The 17,551-nt window shown below is 54.6% G+C and overlaps 1 protein-coding gene across 3 annotated transcripts; it reads left to right on the plus strand.

Annotated features, from left to right (window-relative positions):
• The first annotated feature begins 7,810 nt into the window (after positions 1–7,810).
• LOC135967867 (TBC1 domain family member 3B-like) lies at positions 7,811–17,222 on the plus strand. 3 transcript variants are annotated; one of them, XM_065532511.1, is made up of 14 exons: positions 7,811–7,882; positions 8,045–8,127; positions 9,235–9,457; positions 9,946–10,031; positions 10,482–10,584; positions 10,914–11,023; positions 12,272–12,320; positions 12,846–12,966; positions 13,644–13,738; positions 14,123–14,188; positions 14,659–14,758; positions 15,117–15,269; positions 16,247–16,606; positions 16,793–17,222. In XM_065532511.1, exons 1-14 carry the CDS (start codon positions 7,811–7,813, stop codon positions 17,041–17,043), a joined length of 1,872 nt encoding a protein of 623 aa, XP_065388583.1. In that variant the 3' UTR covers positions 17,044–17,222. The 3 variants fall into 3 exon arrangements, with proteins under 3 accessions (XP_065388583.1, XP_065388585.1, XP_065388586.1); XM_065532513.1 differs by having other exon boundaries at positions 9,418–9,457; XM_065532514.1 differs by lacking the exon at positions 14,123–14,188 and having other exon boundaries at positions 9,418–9,457.
• The last annotated feature ends 329 nt before the right edge of the window (positions 17,223–17,551 follow it).

Genomic DNA, 17,551 nt, shown 5'->3' on the forward strand with positions numbered 1-17,551 from the left:
GAGGTGGCCGATCACTGGGTCAAGAGATCGAGACCATCCTGGCCAACATGGTGAAACTTCGTCTCTACTAAAAATACAAAAAATTAGCTGGGCGCCATGGCACATGCCTGCAGTCCCAGCTATTCTGGAGGCTGAGACAGGAGGATTGCTTGAACCCGGGAGGCAGAAGTTGCAGTGAGCTGAGATCACACCACTGTACTCCAGCCTGGCGACAAACAAGACTTCATCTCAAAAAAAAAAAAAAAAAAAAAAAAAAAAAAGAGTATAAAAAATCTTTACAGAAGAATGACAATATAGAAAAAGTACAAAAAAAGTAGAAAAGTCTTCATTTTATAATCACTATAGTAATATATGATTTGGGCAAGAAGCAATCCAGATGAAACCATTAAGTAAAGAATATTCACAATGTTTCTATCATTCTATAGATCACTTGTTAATTACAAAAGGAAAAAGAGGCCAGGAATGGAGGCTCACCTCTGTAATCCCAACACTTTGGGAGGTCAAGGAGGGCAGATCACCTGAGGTCAGGAATTTGAGACCAGTCTGGCCAACATGGCAAAACCCCATCTCTACTACGATTACAAAAATTAGGCAGGCGTGGTAGCAGGCACCTGTAATTCCATCTACTTGGGGGCTGAGGCAGGAGAATTGCTTGAACCCAGGAGATGGAGGTTGCAGTGAGCCAAGATTGCGCCACTGCACTCCAGCCTGGGCGACAGACTGAGACTCCTCCTCAAAAAAAAAAAAAAAAAAAAAAATCCCTTATTGTTAGGAGATATATAGAAGAAATTAGGGGTGAAGTGCTGTGAAATCTGCAGTTAACTCTCAAATTGTACAGGAAGAAAATTTATTAAAGTTAAAAAATGAATATTCATAGATACACATATATGTGGGAACAGGTAGAAAGGGAGGGACACACAGACAAAGAAAATATGGCAAAATGGTAACAACTGGTGATCACTGAACTATTCTTGCAACTATTTGAAAAGTTTAAAAAATGTCAAAGGTATATAATTTTTGAACTACTCAGGAGGTTTAAATTTTTGTTTTTAAAATAAGCAATCCATTGTGAGGAAGTCTGAGAAGCCACAGACTGAGATAAGATGAAAAATAAGTAAAGTAGAATCACAGTAATAAAAGGAACAGAGTTTCAAAATGCTGTGGTCAGTAGCTTCAATGCAAAAGAAAGTTAAATTAAGGACGAACTCAGTAAAGACAACTGGATTCAGCAACTGGGAAGTCAGTGATGACCTAGGGTACGGGAGCTTCGCTCAAACAGCAGAGTTGGGCCACATGCCGTGGCCCACACGTATAATCCAGTACTTCGGGAAGCCAAGGAAGGTGGATCTCTTGAGGCCAGGAATTCAAGACCAGCCCAGCCAACATAGTGAAACTCCATCTCTATTAAAAATACAAAAATTAACCAGATACAGTGGCATGCCCCTGTAATCCCAGCTACTCAGGGGGCTGAGGCATGAGAACTGCTTGAACCTGGAAGGCAGACACTGCAGTGAGCTGAGATAGGGCCACCGCACTCCAGCCTGGGTGATAGGGCAAGACTCTGTCTAAAAATACAAAAAATAGGCCAGGCGTGGTGGCTCATGCCTGTAATCCCAGCAGTTTGGGAGGCCATTGGTGCCCTGGCACCATGGTCCTCTGGTGAGAGTGCAGCCTGAGCGATCTACAAACTGCCTTCAAGGTCTCTCTTCCTTTGTCCTGGTGAAGAGCACAGCCCTGATCCACACAGGCCTCCTGACCCACACCCTCGTGTTCTCTCCCAAACACACTTTCTTATCTGTTCAATATGGACAGGCTGAGAAGGCTAAAAATTTCCCAAATGTTTAAGTTCTACTTCCCTTTTGATTATAAGTTCTGTCTCTAAATCATTCCTCTTTTCTTTCATTTTCCTAGAAACATTCAAGAGAATGAAGGTACTCCTTCAATACTTTGCTTACATATTTCTTCTGCTAAATTTCAGGTTCATCACTCGCAAGCTCTGCCTTCCAGAAAACACTAGGAGCACAATGCAGCCAAGTTCTTTGTCACTTTATGACAAGCGTCACCTTTCCTCCAGTTTCCAATAACATGTTCTTCATTGCCATCTGAGACTTCATCTGGATGATTTTTCCCTTCCATGTTTCTATTTTTTTAAGAGACTGAGTCTCCCTATGTTGGCCAGGTTGGTCTTGAAGTCTCATCCTTAAGCGATCCTCCCGTCTTGGCCTCCCAAAGTGCTAAGATTCCAGGCATGAGACACCAGGCCTGACCCCCTCCATATGCTACCGACATTCTGTCCGGCTCTCCTCTTCTGAGCCCTCACCAGAGTCACCTTTAACCAAGAGTCACAGGGAGAAGACGGCCACCCACACGCCAAGAGACAGGCCTGGAACAGAGCCTTCCTGCACCGCCTCAGAGGGACCCACCCTGCTGACACCTTGATGGTGGACTCATGGTCTCTAGGATTGTGAGATCGTAAGATTCTGTTGTTGAGGGTGCCCAGTCTGTGGTCCTGTAAAACAGCCCTAGAAAACTAACACAGTCTGTTAGCCCACAGATGGTGGAGAGACGGAATGAAATAATAATAGAAATAAAGCACACAATAAATGTAATGGGTTTGAATCATCTCCGCATCATCCCTTCCCCTTCTTCCGGGTCCATGGAGGAGTTGTCTTCAAGAAACCTGGTCTCTGGTGCCAAAAAGTTTGGGGACTGCTGGTGTAAATGTTTCTAAAAATAGTTAAGCAACATAAGGTTTACCTGCTACAAATAATGCAGATTTCAATGCTAATAAAAATGGGTGCAAATGAAACACTCTTTCTGTGGTCCAGGGAATCTTAACCATTCTATCAGAAAGACTTGCAGCTTGGAACTACAGCTGCCTTCCCACATCCTGTCCACTGTAAAGCCCTGTAACACACACACATGCACGCATGCACACACACGCACACACACATGCACACACACGCGCACACACATGCACACACATGCACACATGCACACACACGGACACACATGCACATACATACATACGCATGCATATACCTCCACACACACACACACACACACACACACACACACACACACACAGACACACACACCCTGTGCATCATGCCCTCACCAGGGTGTCCTGGGAGAGAATGCATGTTTTTAGGAGAAATGAAGACAACTCAGGCCCCTCATTCTCCTGGTGTTTGCACAGGTGCCTTCTCTGCAGACCATGCCTCAATGCCTTTCTTGGTTCTCCCTCTTACTGAAAGAGAGAAGCAGAGACCCCTACCCCGTCACCCACCACCTCCACCCCTAGGCTGCCCCAGGCCCAGGTTCCAGAAGTCTCCCAGGATCCAGGAACTAAGGGCAACCACTGGGTTCCACAGCCGCTAGTCCATGGGTCAGGCGCCTCTCTGTCAGCTGACAAACCTTGGCTCTCATGCCCCACACCAAGCCAGCCACACCGCCATCCCCCCACCAACATTATTACTGTCCCCTGATGTTAGCCCTGACAACCCTACTTGCTAATAATCTTGCCCCCTCACACGCTGGTCCAGGCAAGCCCAAAGGCCAGCACCCTCCACCCACCCTTCCTGGGGGCCACTCTACTTTCTGCTTGCCCAGATGTCTTCACCTGGCTTTACCAAGCTAGAACAGATAACAGGGATGAGCCCCCAGCCTCTACCAGGAAGATTTGCCAAAATGCTCTCCATTTAGAAGGAGGAACAGTGATAGGGCCTACGAATGACCCCAGGATGGTCACCCAAGCAACAAGAAGGGCAAGGAGCCCAGTTTCCTGCCCTTACCCTGGGAGGATGTGGCCAGGGCACCACAAGGCCCTGGAGAGGGGTGGGTAGGAGAGCAGATCCAACCTCTTCTTCAGGAAGCAGCCACCACCCCAGGAAGCAGCAGATGGCGGCGCACAGGCAGAGCCCCCGGTACTGTAGAGCAGGGCCAGCAGATCTGTACTCAGCCTCAGCCCCGGGGAGCTACAAGACAGGCTGAGACCCTGATAGGTTTGGCTCTGTGTCCCCACACAAAACTCATCCCTCCTGTGTCAAGGGAGGAACCTGGGGGAGGGGATTGGATCTGGAGACAGTTTCCCCCATGCTGCTACCCTGAGAGTGAGGGAGTCCTCAGGAGAGCTGATGGTTTCAAAGTGTGGCACTTCCTCGTTCTCCACTCACTCCCTCCTGCCGCCTTGTGAAGAAGGTGCCTGCTTCCCCTTCGCCTTCTGCCATAATTGTAAGTTCCCTGAACTGCGAGTCAATTAAACCTCTTTCCTTTATAAACTACTCAGTCTCAAGTATTTATTATTATTATTATTTTTTTAACAGAGTTTCAATCTTGTCACCGAGGCTAAAGTGCAATGGCACCATCTAGGCTCACTGCAACCTCTGCCACCCAGGTTCAAGGGATTCTCCTGCCTCAGCCTCCCGAAGTAGGTGAGATGACAGGCGTCCGCCACCATGCCCAGCTAACGTTTTTCATATTTTTAGTTGAGACGGGGTTTCACCATGTTGGCCAGGCTGGTCTTGAACTCCTGACCTCAGGTGATCCACCCGCCTCAGCCTCCCAAAGTACTGAGATTACAGGTGTGAGCCACCACGCCCGGCCTCAAGTATTTCTTTACAGCTGTGTGAAAACAAACTAAAACCCCTTCCCTGAGGTGCCTTCTGCTTAGGCAACCAGCTGCCCCATGTTCCTCCTCTGCCCCCTGGTCTTTCTGTTTCCCTGATGAGGGCCAAGTGATAAACAGGGCCAGCCGCAGCCCCATCCTACTGCAGCCCGTGTGGCTGCTGGAGAGGCCGCGCTCCTTTCCTCACCCCAAGGGGCCCTGATACGCTCTTTGGATCCTGGAGGAAACAGATCCCCTATTCTCAGAGTGGTGCAACTTCTTCCAAGACCTCAAAGCTGGACAACGTGAACCGGTCTTTTTAAATGTCTCCACTTGCTAGGGCTGTGACCGGGACAGTCCTAGAGAGTGGTGCCAATGGATGAATGGATGGTTGGATGGATGGACAGTAGTCCAGGGATGATGTCCCTGTCTGTAATGAACTGGGCCCTTCCTCCAATGAGCAGCCTTCTTGAGTGAGTTTATACAATTGTCCCTTGGTATCCATGGAGGATTAGTTCTAGGGTCCCGGGGATGCCAAAATCCATGGATGCTCAAGTCCCTGATATAACATGGCCTAGTATTTACATAAAAGCTATTCACATCCTCCAGTAGACATTAGACCATTACTAGATCATCTATGATATGTAATACAATGCAGATGCTACATAAATGGTTGTGATACTGTATTCTTTAGGGAATGATGACAAGAACAAAGTCTACACATGTTCACTAGAGACATAACCATGCAATTTATTTTCTGAATATGTTCCATCTGCTGTTGCTGAATCCACAGATGCAGAGCTCCCGGATATGAGGGCCAAGTGTGCTTTGAGAGTAGGGTGGGTGAGGTTGCTAAAGAGTACAGGGGAGCAGGTGTCGATCAGAGGTCCCTGCATTGAGGCATCTGGACGCCCTATCTTGGGACTTGAGACTCCGTTTGAGTGGCACAGGCAGACTGAGTCCAGGTCAAAGTTCACCCCTTGAAGCTTCATTTTATCCCAAGCTCTTTCTGGACCCTGGAATTTGGCATCCCCTAGGCCCTGGCAGGAAGGACAGATGAACCAGATTTTAGATAACATGTCTGGAATAGAGTGAGGCCCTACTGTGTGCCTGGCACTTTCCCCACAGGATCCTCTAGCTAGAACATTCAAGGGTCATGGTGAGAAATACACAGTTAAAATATCAGAAATTTAAAAAAAAGATACCATTAGAGACACGAAAATACCATTAAGTAATAGTAGTAGCATTTGTTTTCTGAGATTCAACAGTAGTGGTCACTTCCCTCCATCCTTATGTGTATCCCACACCACCCTGGGCGAGGAGGGCTGAGGTTAGGGAACACCCGTGGATGCTCTGATACTGGTCCTGGGCCTCGGGGGTGACAGTGATGAGGAACTGGGTGCACACATGAATGGGGCAGCCAGGCCTGGCCAGAGAAGGCACACACATGTGCACAGATGTGTTTACCCATGTACAAGTGTGCACGCATGCACACAAACACATTGCAGGCAGGCATGTGGCCGCCTCAGGCAGCGGAGGACCCTGACTCTGGGCCCTGCTGACCCGGGCAAGGCCCCACTGTGATGCGTGCCATGACCTCAGAATGTCACTGGTGCTTAGCACCAATCCGCTCTCAGGCCTGCCTCTGTGTTCTACGGCAGTTACCCACGCACAGTGGTATCAGCTACACACGCACAGTGGTATCTGCGACCAGTTTTGTGGACTCAAAGGTTTTCTACCTGAGAGGCATAACGCAGGCCAACTGATTCATCGGAATCAGGTGAGTGCGACCTGCTCTCTTCCCTCCAGGCTGACTTGGGGACAGTGGCTATGCTGTGGGTGGTGTTGGCCTCTGGGCAGTTACCGAGGAGGGTCATCCCTGAGCACTCACCGGTCGCCCGTTCTACACTGCCCGTGTAGACGATTGGCTCTTTCGTCCTCATGGTGGCTTCATAGAGTGAGTGCTGTTCCCTAGTGTACCCATTCGACAGGTGAGACGTCTGGGGTCAGGGAGGCGGTTACCGGCCTGGGAATCCAGACAGGACCCTGGGTTTTGCTCTCAGCCCTGCCGTACGCTGTGCTGGAATTCAGGCCTGAACCCTGTGACCTCCCTGCCCTAGATCCCAAGTCTTCCCAGGTTTCCCATCCTGATGGGGCAGAGCCTGGCCCTGGCAGAGCCACTGGGATAGATCCACTGTGGGTGGGGGAATAGGAGGGTCCTCAGAACACCTCTGTGCCCTAAGCTGGGTCCTGATGGTGGCTGTGGGCCTCACTGAACACACATGGTCCCTTGTCCTGGGGAACCTTCTGTCCTTGGGTAGCTGTGGAAAATGAAGGAGCCCTGGAGGGCTGGCTGGGGGGAGACTATCTTCTCTTCTGTTCAAAGGGGTCCGGGCACTGGGGTTCTCTCCACATATTTCTTGCTCTGTCTGGTCCTTTCGAGGCCTCGCCCTCCTTTTGCCCCAAGTGTTCCCAGGAGGGATGGTCCATCCAGGTGTTCTCTGGGACCAAGGACCCGCTGTCCTTCCCCAGCGACCTGGGAAAATGAAGCCCCCTCCTGTAGGGACAGCTCAGAATGGTGGAGTCCAGTCCCTCCCCGAGTGAGGGGTTCCCCTAGCACAATAGATCATTTTCATCCCCCAAACCGAACACCCTCCTGCTCAACTGGCATTATTCCTAAAGTGGCTTCACTGTTCAGACTCAACAGCCACGGGAGCCAAAGTGATGAGTGGAGAAGAACAGAGCAGTCAGGAGAGATCTTGTTCCCTGTAGGAAACTGGACATCTCTGTGGTCCTGAGCATCCCAGGAGGCCGATTGTACAGAGACCTCTGGTCGCTGACCCCAGTCTCCCTCCATATCCCTGGAATCGCCCATCATGGGCCCTTCACCCTTGGCAGGTGGACACTATTCAACCTGCTGGGGCAGGTGTGTCCCCATTTCATGGCATTTGGGGATGATGGGACTCTCTGTCGAGGTCGCACTGTCCTCAAGTCCTTGGGATGATGCCCACCCCTGCTTGGGACTGGAGACTGCAGAGACTCATGCATGTGTGGGACACTAGGTCTGGCGCCTTTTTACCTGGGGGCGGTGGTGGAATGGGGGTTACACAGCCAACCAGCATCTGGGAGCCTGGCGGGAACGGTTCAGGTGTTCTCCGAAGTTCTCAAGTACAATGTAACTTTTAGATGATTTTGTCTCACAGGATGGTAATCGTAGAGGATGCAGATAGTTTGCGGGCACAGGAGCGAGAGAATATCATCATGAACTATGAGAAGGTACAGGTCGGTCTGCTCCTTGGAGGGAGGCCTCTTCCAGTGCGCCCTGGTCAAAGGGTCCTGGGCTCCCTAGGAGCACAGAGTGGGCACGGGTGGCCACTACCCCCAGGCCCTTGCACCCTTTGCCTTGGACCCCTCACCAAACCTCCCTCTGGGTTACAGGGACACCGAGCCGGGCTGCCAGAGGACATGGGGCCTGAGCCTGTTGGAATCTACAACAACATTGATCGCTTTGGGATTGTGCAGTGAGTCCTCTGTGCTCCCCTCACCCCTGAAGCACCTTTCTCAGCTCAGGGATGGGTTTGCTTTCAGAAAGGCCTTTCTGAGGCAGGACTGCCTCGCCGGGTCAGGCCAACCTCCTTTCCAGGGTCAGAACTCCTCCCTGACTCCCCTGCAGGTCCAGCCCGAGGTTGCTGTTAGGCCAGAGGGGCGGGGCCCATCTAGAGAGCTGGTGGGAATGGAGACTGGGCTAGGTCAGGCCCCTGGACTCTCAGCAGTTCTGTCCCCAAGTTAGCACAAGAGAAGCGGGGTAGCCTGAGGGTCTGGCCATGTCTACTTGGAATCAACGCCAGTGAAATCCAAGGGTTGTGGCTACAGGGTGAGGGGACGCCTAGCCCAGCCTCAGGTCTGTTGTCCAGCAGGTCTCTGAGGGCCCACCTGCCCCTGTCCTCCCTCATTTCCCTAGAGCTACAGCCCTCACTGTCCCCATGGGGAAGGGGGAAAGGTATGGGAATGATGGGAGCGGTGGCCCTAGGAGAATGGGGGAGAAGATGGGCAGGGCCCCGTTCTGGGTATTTCATGGTGAGGTCAGGGAGGCAGCAGGGCTTGTGGCTAGAGACCCTAGGTCTGGTGCTGGGAAAGGACCTGGGGCCATGTAAGAGGAGCCCAGCCAGGAGTCCATCCCTTAGGGTTCATAGGATGGAGGGACAGAGGATGCCGGGGGAGGTAGGGTGGCAGGGAGCTGATGAGCCGTGCCACTTCTGAAAGGCAGGGTGTGTGGGTCAGGTGCAGGGAGAGGCAGGTGGAAACTGGGAGTCAGAACCTGCAAGGGCCTTGGGGCTGTTAAGTGGGATGGGGCCCTGGTACATCAGGAGTACACCGGGCAGGTCTCAGGGCAGGCTCCCTTGACCCTGGTGGTGTGATGTGGTCACTCCCTGAGGGACTCCTGTCAGGGCCCAGTCGCCCACCCTGGGCAGCCGCCATCCCACCTCAGGCCTGACCTTTCTCAGCTCCAGCAGAAAGCACCACCTCCAGTCCAGGACGGGCAGCCCCATTGTGCAGCCTGACCACCCCCCACACCAGGGGCCCCAGTAACCCCAGCCAGGCTGGCCCCGCACTCCCTCTTCTCCCAGGTCCTGCCCCTCCTGGGAGTCAGCCCCACAGGAAGGCCCTTGTCCTCCCTTCCCTGTGTCTTTTCCTGGACTGCGCGCTGAGCTGGATAGGGACAGAGCCTGTCCTTTCTGGGGGTTGGGTCCCAGTCTCGGGAAGTTCCAGGCCCTGTGCAGGTTCTCAGTTCTGCCTGGGTTGTCTTACAGTGAGACAGAGCTGCCTCCTGCCACTGCTCGGGAGGCGAAGGTAAGAGCCTGATGCATGGGGAGGGGGCTGGACCAGGGATGTGGGGACTGGGCGGGTGGTCAGTGAGGCAGAGGAGGCAGCTGGCCTGGATGGTGGCGGGTGAGGGCAACACGATGTCCCTGGGAGGGGCAGCACTCCCTGCTGGAACTGACCCCAGGTTGCTGTAACTTTGGCAGCTTGATAAGATTCCAAAGTGAGAACCACAGTTGTGGCTTGGGGGTGGCTGCCCGCCTGTGTCAGGACCCCACGTAGAGGCTGGGACCTGACCTAAGACTGGTGTGTCTGTGGCCTGAGGATGGCACGTCCCGGGGTCCCAAAGCCAGCCCACTGGCGCTCATTTGCTCAAAGGCTCTCAACCCTTAGGGTCTGCCCTTCCCTGGCTCTCTCCAGCTGGGTCCACCAGGGTTCCAGAGCCCAAGACGCAGCATCCACGGGCGGCTCTGGGAAGCCTGGCAGCTCCCCTAACTCCAACATTCCTCATTTGACAGCAAATGCGGCGGGAGATAACACGAAAGAGCAAGTGGATGGAAATGCTGGGACAGTGGGAGACATACAAGAACAGTAAAAAGGTAATGTGTGGAGGGAGAGGCCCCCAGAACCACTCTGCAGAGACAGGGGACGGGCACCCATGGCTGTGGCCTGGCACCGTCTGCCTCTCAGAGGGCGGGTGGCACACTGTCCTCACCCAGAGGACTGCAGGCCTGGTCGGTGATTTGCCTGCCTGTTTGTGCAAGCGTCACCTTGCCGGGAGGGAATCTGAATCTAGGGCTGGGACCACCCGGAGCTCAAGGCTAGGGATGCCCTGGTGACCCAAAGGAAGGAGAATGTTCAGATCAGAGTCCCGACTCTGAGTGTCCATCCACTCTTTCAGTCCTGGGAAGGGAGACTGTCTCCCAGCTTAATGTCACCTCTAACGAGGAATCATGGGGCCAAAACCAACCATTTCCAGAATCCTCGGGCTCTGGTCCTCACTGGGGTCGCCCCGTGGCCTGTGACACCAGGTTGTTTTCTGCCCACAGCTGAGAGATCAAGTATATAAGGGCATTCCCATGAACATCCGGGGCCAAGTGTGGTCAGTCCTGCTGAACATACAGGAAGTCAAGTCGAAAAACCCCAGAACATACAAGGTACGCTCAGCCGGAGCACGACAAACAGGACAGGCCGTGTCAGGGGCTCAGGTCTCCAGCTGGAGGGAGCATCAAGCCCAGGCTGGGGGGTGGGTAGGATGGTCAGATGCACATCCTGGGCACGGACGGTGACATAGTCGCCACAGACAAACTTGGCTCTGGTGACCCTCCCCGGCTTCAGTAACAAGCCAAAAAGCAGCTTTGTGCAGAAGGAAACCTTCCTGCTTTCCTTCCTTCCCGGAGTGCTGACTGTGGGCTGACTGCCATTTGGGGTTGGGAGTCTTCCATCCGTTCTGAGGCTGCTTCCTCCTCTTGGCCCTGCCCTACAGGTCATGAAGGAGAAGGGCAAGAGGTCATCTGAACACATCCACCAGATCGATGTGGACTTGAGCAGGATATTAAGGACTCACATCTTCTTCAGGGATCGATACGGAACCAAGTAAGCCTATGGGAGCCACAGGGTCTCATCAGAGATGGAGTGAACGAAAGGGATGGGGGCTTCCCCGGAGAAGAGGCCAGGGTCACCAAGGGGGGATGACAGAGCTGCCAAGACCTCCCCTGACCCAGGGAGCAGCCGGCACCATGAACTGAGCACCTGGTTCCAAGCCCTGGGCCAGACTGAAAAATGTGGGACCAGAACCCAGGAGGATCCTGAGGAGACAAAAGGCAGCAAAGAAAATCATGCACAATGGTGAAAGGTGCTCTCCCTGACCCACGGGGACCCGTGGTAGGACTCACGGGAGGGTGGCAGGATGGAGGGCCCATGAGCCTCTCCAGGCAACACTGACAGCAACAAATGCTGGGGCAATTATGGGTCCTGGAAACTGTCATCCTGGTCTGCTGGGAACAGGATATGGCGCAGCCACTTTGGCAGCCAGTTGGGCAGTGACTCACAAAGCTCAATGGACTTGAACCACGGGTCCCCAAAGTATCACAAATATTGAACCCACTGATTTGAAAACTGATGTCCACATGAAACCTGCATGCCACGTCCGCTGCTTGATTCATCGTCACTCACACAAGGAGCCTTCAGGGACAGTCTTCAACATGGGAAGGGGGAGAGCAAGGCTGGTCCTCCCTTCAAACGGAAGACCCAGTGAGAAAAGGAAACGAGCCAGTGATGCCCGCACGAACGCGGGTGGATCCTAGATGCATTTTGCTGAGGGAAAGAAGCCAGACCCAATAAGCTACCACGTAGGATTCCCATTCCTGGGCCATTCTGGAAAAGGCCAAACCATAGGGATTGAGAAGCAGTCTGGGTGGCCGGAGGCTGAGGGGTCAGGGAGAGGCTGGGTGCATAGGGGCCACCCTGGAGACTTGGAAGATGAAGGAGTCGCTTCAGGAGGGGCTGGAGCGGTCGCCAGGAGACTCTGCCCATTGGTTTACAACCGTGGAGGAACTGTACACCCAAAGGCTGAACTGGCGTGTATGCAAATTGAAAATAAATAAAGAAAATCATTCAGAGTGAAAAGGATCAGGCAAGTCACTGTACAACTGGGCTATCTGCATGTCACAGATGTGGATTTTACTGAAACATTTCCTCAAAGTCAAAGGCCCTGAAGAGCTCACTGCTTATCTGGTGAATCATCTGAACCTAAAGTGGGATTTGTTGTTAGGCTTTGTAGACAAAGTGAAACTTACGGCATCTGCACAAAACAAACAAAGGCCCCCTTTCTGTGTTTCCTAGGCAGCGGGAACTATTCTACATCCTCCTGGCATATTCGGAGTATAACCCGGTGAGTATTCCCGGCAGGGATGTTGTCGGGCAGTATTTCCCTGTTCACAGGAGTGGGTGTCTGGTGGGGGTGTCGCTGCTTCTTTTAAAATTAGTATTTGTGAGCCACCAGGATATAGGAGGTAGGACTCCAGCTCACTGCTGGCATAAACCTCTAAGCAAGGGGGTGGTCTCAAGGGGTCAAGCTGAGACACAAAGGAGTCGGGGCCTGGACTCCTGGTGTCACCTGGGTCTGACCACCACTTCTCAGAACAAGAAATGATGCCCTCCTCTTGGGGCTGCCCCAAAGCCCAGGAGCTTGGCAGGGTCGCATGCGGGATGGTGCCATCAGGAGACAGTTTGGACATGGTGCTGAAGTGCCTGATGGACTTGGCTCTTGTCATGAAATGAATTTGCATCCTGAGGAAGCCTCTTCATCAGAGGAAGCCTCCCCAGTCACCTCTGCCCTCTCCAATGACATGAGTCCTCCCAGGTGACCTCAGTCCTCCCAGGTGATGTCCTTTCACGGTGACTCTGGCTCTTGCAGGAGGTGGGCTACTGCAGGGACCTGAGCCACATCGCGGCCTTGTTCCTCCTTTATCTGCCTGAGGAGGATGCATTCTGGGCACTGGTGCAGCTGCTGGCCAGGGAGAGGCACTCCCTGCAGGGTAGGTGAACAGGTGCCCAAGGGACCTCATGCAGCCAGACCCAGGGATGGCCACCCTGGCCAGATGATCTCAGCTTTCAGCCAAGGCACCTTCCTTGGCCAGCTCCCTGGGAGTCTTTAGGATGTCTCTGCTGAGGGTCCCACAGGGGTCCGCGGCTGACCCCAAAGCCCAAGTCAGACGCCTTTCATCCCCATCAGCGAAGGGCATCTCATCCTCCCCGTGGCCACTCTCTGTGTCCTGCTGCCACGCCTTCTGGATCTGATTGTGCAGCTGACTCTCCAATCCCTGAGAATCCTGCTGCCCTTGGTGCCCATGAACGGGCCGACCAATCCCAGGTGGCAGCATCTCCCCAACCCGTGTCCCCTGGCCTGAACTCACTTCCAGGAGACGACCAAGAGCCCAGCACCCACCCTGCTCTGGCTGCCGTGTGGTGGCCTCAAGTCATGTTTGCCCTTTTTGCACCCTGGTCCAGGAGGCGTCCAGGGGAACCTCCAGCCAGGCTCCAGGGGATGTTCCTGCCCCACGTCCCCAGGGCAAAGGCTGCATGGTGGGTCACCAGATGGGAGGGTGAAAGGCCTTGAGGTTTGGGGGCCTCTCCAGCTGCCCAGCTCTTCCTGCTGATGGCTCCACATCTTGGGGGAAGGCTCTGATTTCTTGATGGGCTTGGGGCTTCTCAGGATTCCACAGCCCAAATGGCGGGACAGTCCAGGGCCTCCAAGACCATCAGGAGCATGTGGTCCCCACGTCACAACACAAGACCATGTGGCATCTGGTGAGTTTATGGTCCCCTCCGCTCTTCCCCAGAGGCCCTGCCTCTCATGGGGCTGGAGGAACGGGGCCTGGAGCCCCTGGTGGGGCTGGTGATTGGCTGAGTCCAGCCATGGCTTGACCCGGGACGTCAGGTTCTCCATGGGCTGGGAGTTCGTTTCCTTTCCTGCCCTGGAGGAGACAGAGGCACAGGGATGGGGGCCCAGCTCCCGCAGAGCAGGGCAAAGGGCAGTGTGTGCACCGGGAGTGTGGGAAGGGGCCGGTGTTGGGGGGAGCCCTGGACACCGCCCAGTGTTCTGCACTAGGGGAAGGGTCTTCAGAGGCCCTGCAAGAGGGAGGTTTTTAGGGCAGCCCAGGGGGCCCTGAGCACCTCTGTTCCTCCCATCAGGACAAGGAAGGTCTTTGCGCGCAGGATTCCTCCTTAGGCTGGCTTCTCCAGACGTTGAATGACGGGGTAAGAAGGCACAGGGAGACCCTGGCTCAGGGACCCTCCTTGCCCTGCAGTGCCCTGCTTCCCCAGCCTGGGGGTCTGGCTCACCCACAGCCCACAGGAGGCTCCGCCCACAGGGGGGGCCTCACAGGACACCCAAACCAAACCCTCTGCCCAAGAGGGGTCATCCCAGGGCAATGACTGGAGCTCAGGACCAGCCTTATAGGCAGACTGGGCCAAGACCTGACTTGGGAGGGATCAGGGAAGCCTCAAGCCCTGGGCAAGCCCCTCTCTCCAGGAGCCACACCCCCACTCCAATGAGTGCCCCCCATGAGGAGCTGCAAGACCTTGTCTGACCCAGCGCCCTGGAGGGCTCAGGAAACCCTCATGGGGAAGGTCACTGACTCTGGGGACAGAAGCCCCAGTGGGCTCAGTTCTAGCCACCAGCCCCAGCCTGGAAGGGCTACAGTCTCCCACACCTGCTATCCCCACAGATCTCTCTTGGGCTCATCCTGCGCCTGTGGGACGTGTATTTGCTGGAAGGAGAACAGGTGTTGATGCCGATGACAAGCATTGCCTTTAAAGTTCAGAGGAGTAAGTCTACATGTGCCCAGTGGGGCCTGGGGAGCCCTGGGGTCAGACGCTGACTTACCCGAGGGCAGCTTCCTCACACTGTCCTCATGATCCTCTGTTCTGGCCCAGAGGGAGGTCTGGCCAGGTGGGCTGGGCAGGGCACAGTGACACCGAGCCGATCCCCCACATGACCCAGATAAATGTTGTGAGCACTTCCCTACCCACTTCCCCCGGCCACGGTCTCCTGTGCGCATCCAAACCCCTGGAGTGGCCACAAAAGATTCCCGCATCGCCTAGTGGGAGCCTGAAGTGGCCACGGGGTATCAGCTGTGCCCCCTCCCAGGGAACTCTCCTGACCTGATGTCCACCCTGTCCCTAGAGCGCCTCATGAAGACATCCAGGTCTGGCCTGTGGGCACGGTTTCGGAACCTGTTCTTCCACACCTGGGAGTTGGATGATGACTCTGTGCTCAAGCATCTTAGGGCCTCTACGAAGAAACTAACAAGGAAGCAAGGGGACCTGCCACCCCCAGGTGAGCTCCAGTGCCATGTCCCCCCCCATGTCACCCTCTGGGGCAGTCAATAATAGGGGAGTGCCCGAGACCCGCAACCCTACTACCTGGGCCTTCCTCTTCACCTTTTCTTCCTCCTCTTCCTCCTGGACTCTAAGAAAGTACAGGAGGCCACCGGTCCTCACGGCAGGCGCTCAGTGCGTGTGTACTGGATGTGATGTGCCCGCAGGAGGGCGATGTGGGCAAGACCTTCCAACAAGCCGCCTCCCACATTCCACAGTGTCTCTGTCTCCCCATCACAAGGCCATCAAGGGCACTAAAGAAGCCAGACCCATTTGTGGGAAACCCCGCCCCTCCCTGCAAGCACCCACAGCCTCAGAGAGCAGCAGAGGCCCCTCACTCCTGCACGCTCCTCCAAGGTTTCCAGGACAACAAGCCTTGAGCCAGGGAGACAAGGGAATCGGGTGTCCCTGACCCCAGAGCATTCAGGGAGAGGGCACAGGCTGCATCCCAAGCGAGAGCCAGAGCCAAGAATTCAGCCAGATGTGGGAACGGTCAGTCCTGGCATGGACTGGGCAGCCCAGGAAGGCAGAGGGTGACCCACATCCAGGTCCAATCACCCACTGTGGAGATGGGTCCCCATGTGAGGTGACAAGGGGCTGGGTGACATCCAAGTCCCCTCCCACCTGAGTTCTCACTGGGGGCTGTATCCCTGGCCCAACAGCCCTGGGACGAAGGTGTGTGGTAGGAATCCCCCAGCCAGTCCGAACCCTGGGGGCAGTCCTAGGAGCTACCTGTCATGCCCTGATAGCTTCCCCATGCCAGGCAGCACACACCCCTCCCTCTGGGATCAGCAGACTACAGGCATGTCCTCAGTGTCAGACCATGGGGCCACACAGAGATCCTGAGGACTCCAGAGACCCAGGCAGGTGGGGCCTGGCCGGGAAAGGCCTACATGGGCTCAGTGGAGACGCTGACCACGTCTGTTTTTCTTTCAGCCAAACCCGAGCAAGGGTCCTCGGCACCGAGGCCTGTGCTGACTTCAAGTGGCAGAATGACCCTCTGCAAGGGGGACAGGCAGGCCCCTCCAGGCCCACCAGCCCGGTTCCAGCGGCCCATTTGGTTAGTTTCCCCACCATGGGCACCTCGTTCTTCCACATCTTGTCCTGGTGGGGCTGTCCGGGAAGACACCTACCCTGTGGGCACTCAGGATGTGCCCAGCCCGGTCCCGGCTCAGGGAAGACCTCAGGGTTCCTGGAGATTCCTGGAGTGGAACTCGATGCCCCGGCTCCCGACGGACCTGGATGTAGGGGGCCCTTGGTTCCCCCATTATGATTTCGAACAGAGCTGCTGGGTCCATGTCCCTTCTGAATGTGTCCTGGACAGCCCCGGGACTGTGGGACAGGGCCAGCTCGAGAAGCCCGCGGGGACCCTGACACCAGGCCCTGCCCAGGCCCATCAGGACTGAGGGAGGCCAGGAGATATCCCACTACAACAGGGCACCCCGTCTACGGACAAGAGACTTGCACCCAATTTCTACAATGGCACCGTACCCCAGGAAGACCAGCTGGCCACCTGCTGGCAGGCGGAACACCCTGCAGAGGGGGTGAGATTGGCTTTCACCGCACTGAGCCACAGTGTGGACATGGACTTCCAGCCCTGCACTGCACCCAGCACTGATTCCAACCAGGACAGCTCCTTAACAGCTAGGGACGAGCAGCAGCGCGCTCCCACCTCAGGGCCTTGCCTCTGTCACCTCTACTTGGAAAATTCTCATTTCCCTCCAGGGTTCTAGAAGCATCTGGGGCAGGGCTCATGGCTGGATAACTTCCCGAGACTTAACAACCCAAGCAAACTTCACGTCCTCGTTTCATTTTTTGTTAAACTTATGAAAATTGATTAAGAAAGTGTGCAGCTCGAAAGACCTTCACAGATGGAACACACCAGCCCCCAGATCACAAAGCCAACCATGCCCAGCCCCTCCCAGCACCCCCAGCCGTGTGACCAGCTTTCTGAATTCCCATAACACCGTGTGCCTGCCTTTGTATTTTCAACTCATAGACGATTAACCCCCTTCATGTTTTAAAATAAATGTTTTCTGTTGAAATTATTTTAGATATAAAAGATTGAAAAGGCACTACAGTGGCCTCCTACACCTTCCATCCAACTGCCCCTAATAATGACGTTTTGCAGTTCCATGGCACATAACAAATTTAGACTGGGTGTGGTGGCTCACACCTGTAATCCCAGCAATTTGAGAGGTCAAGGCAGGACGTTCAGGTTCACTTGAGTCTAGAAGTCTG

Source organism: Macaca fascicularis, chromosome 16 (genome assembly GCF_037993035.2).
Source record: "Macaca fascicularis isolate 582-1 chromosome 16, T2T-MFA8v1.1".
Taxonomy (NCBI): domain Eukaryota; kingdom Metazoa; phylum Chordata; class Mammalia; order Primates; family Cercopithecidae; genus Macaca; species Macaca fascicularis.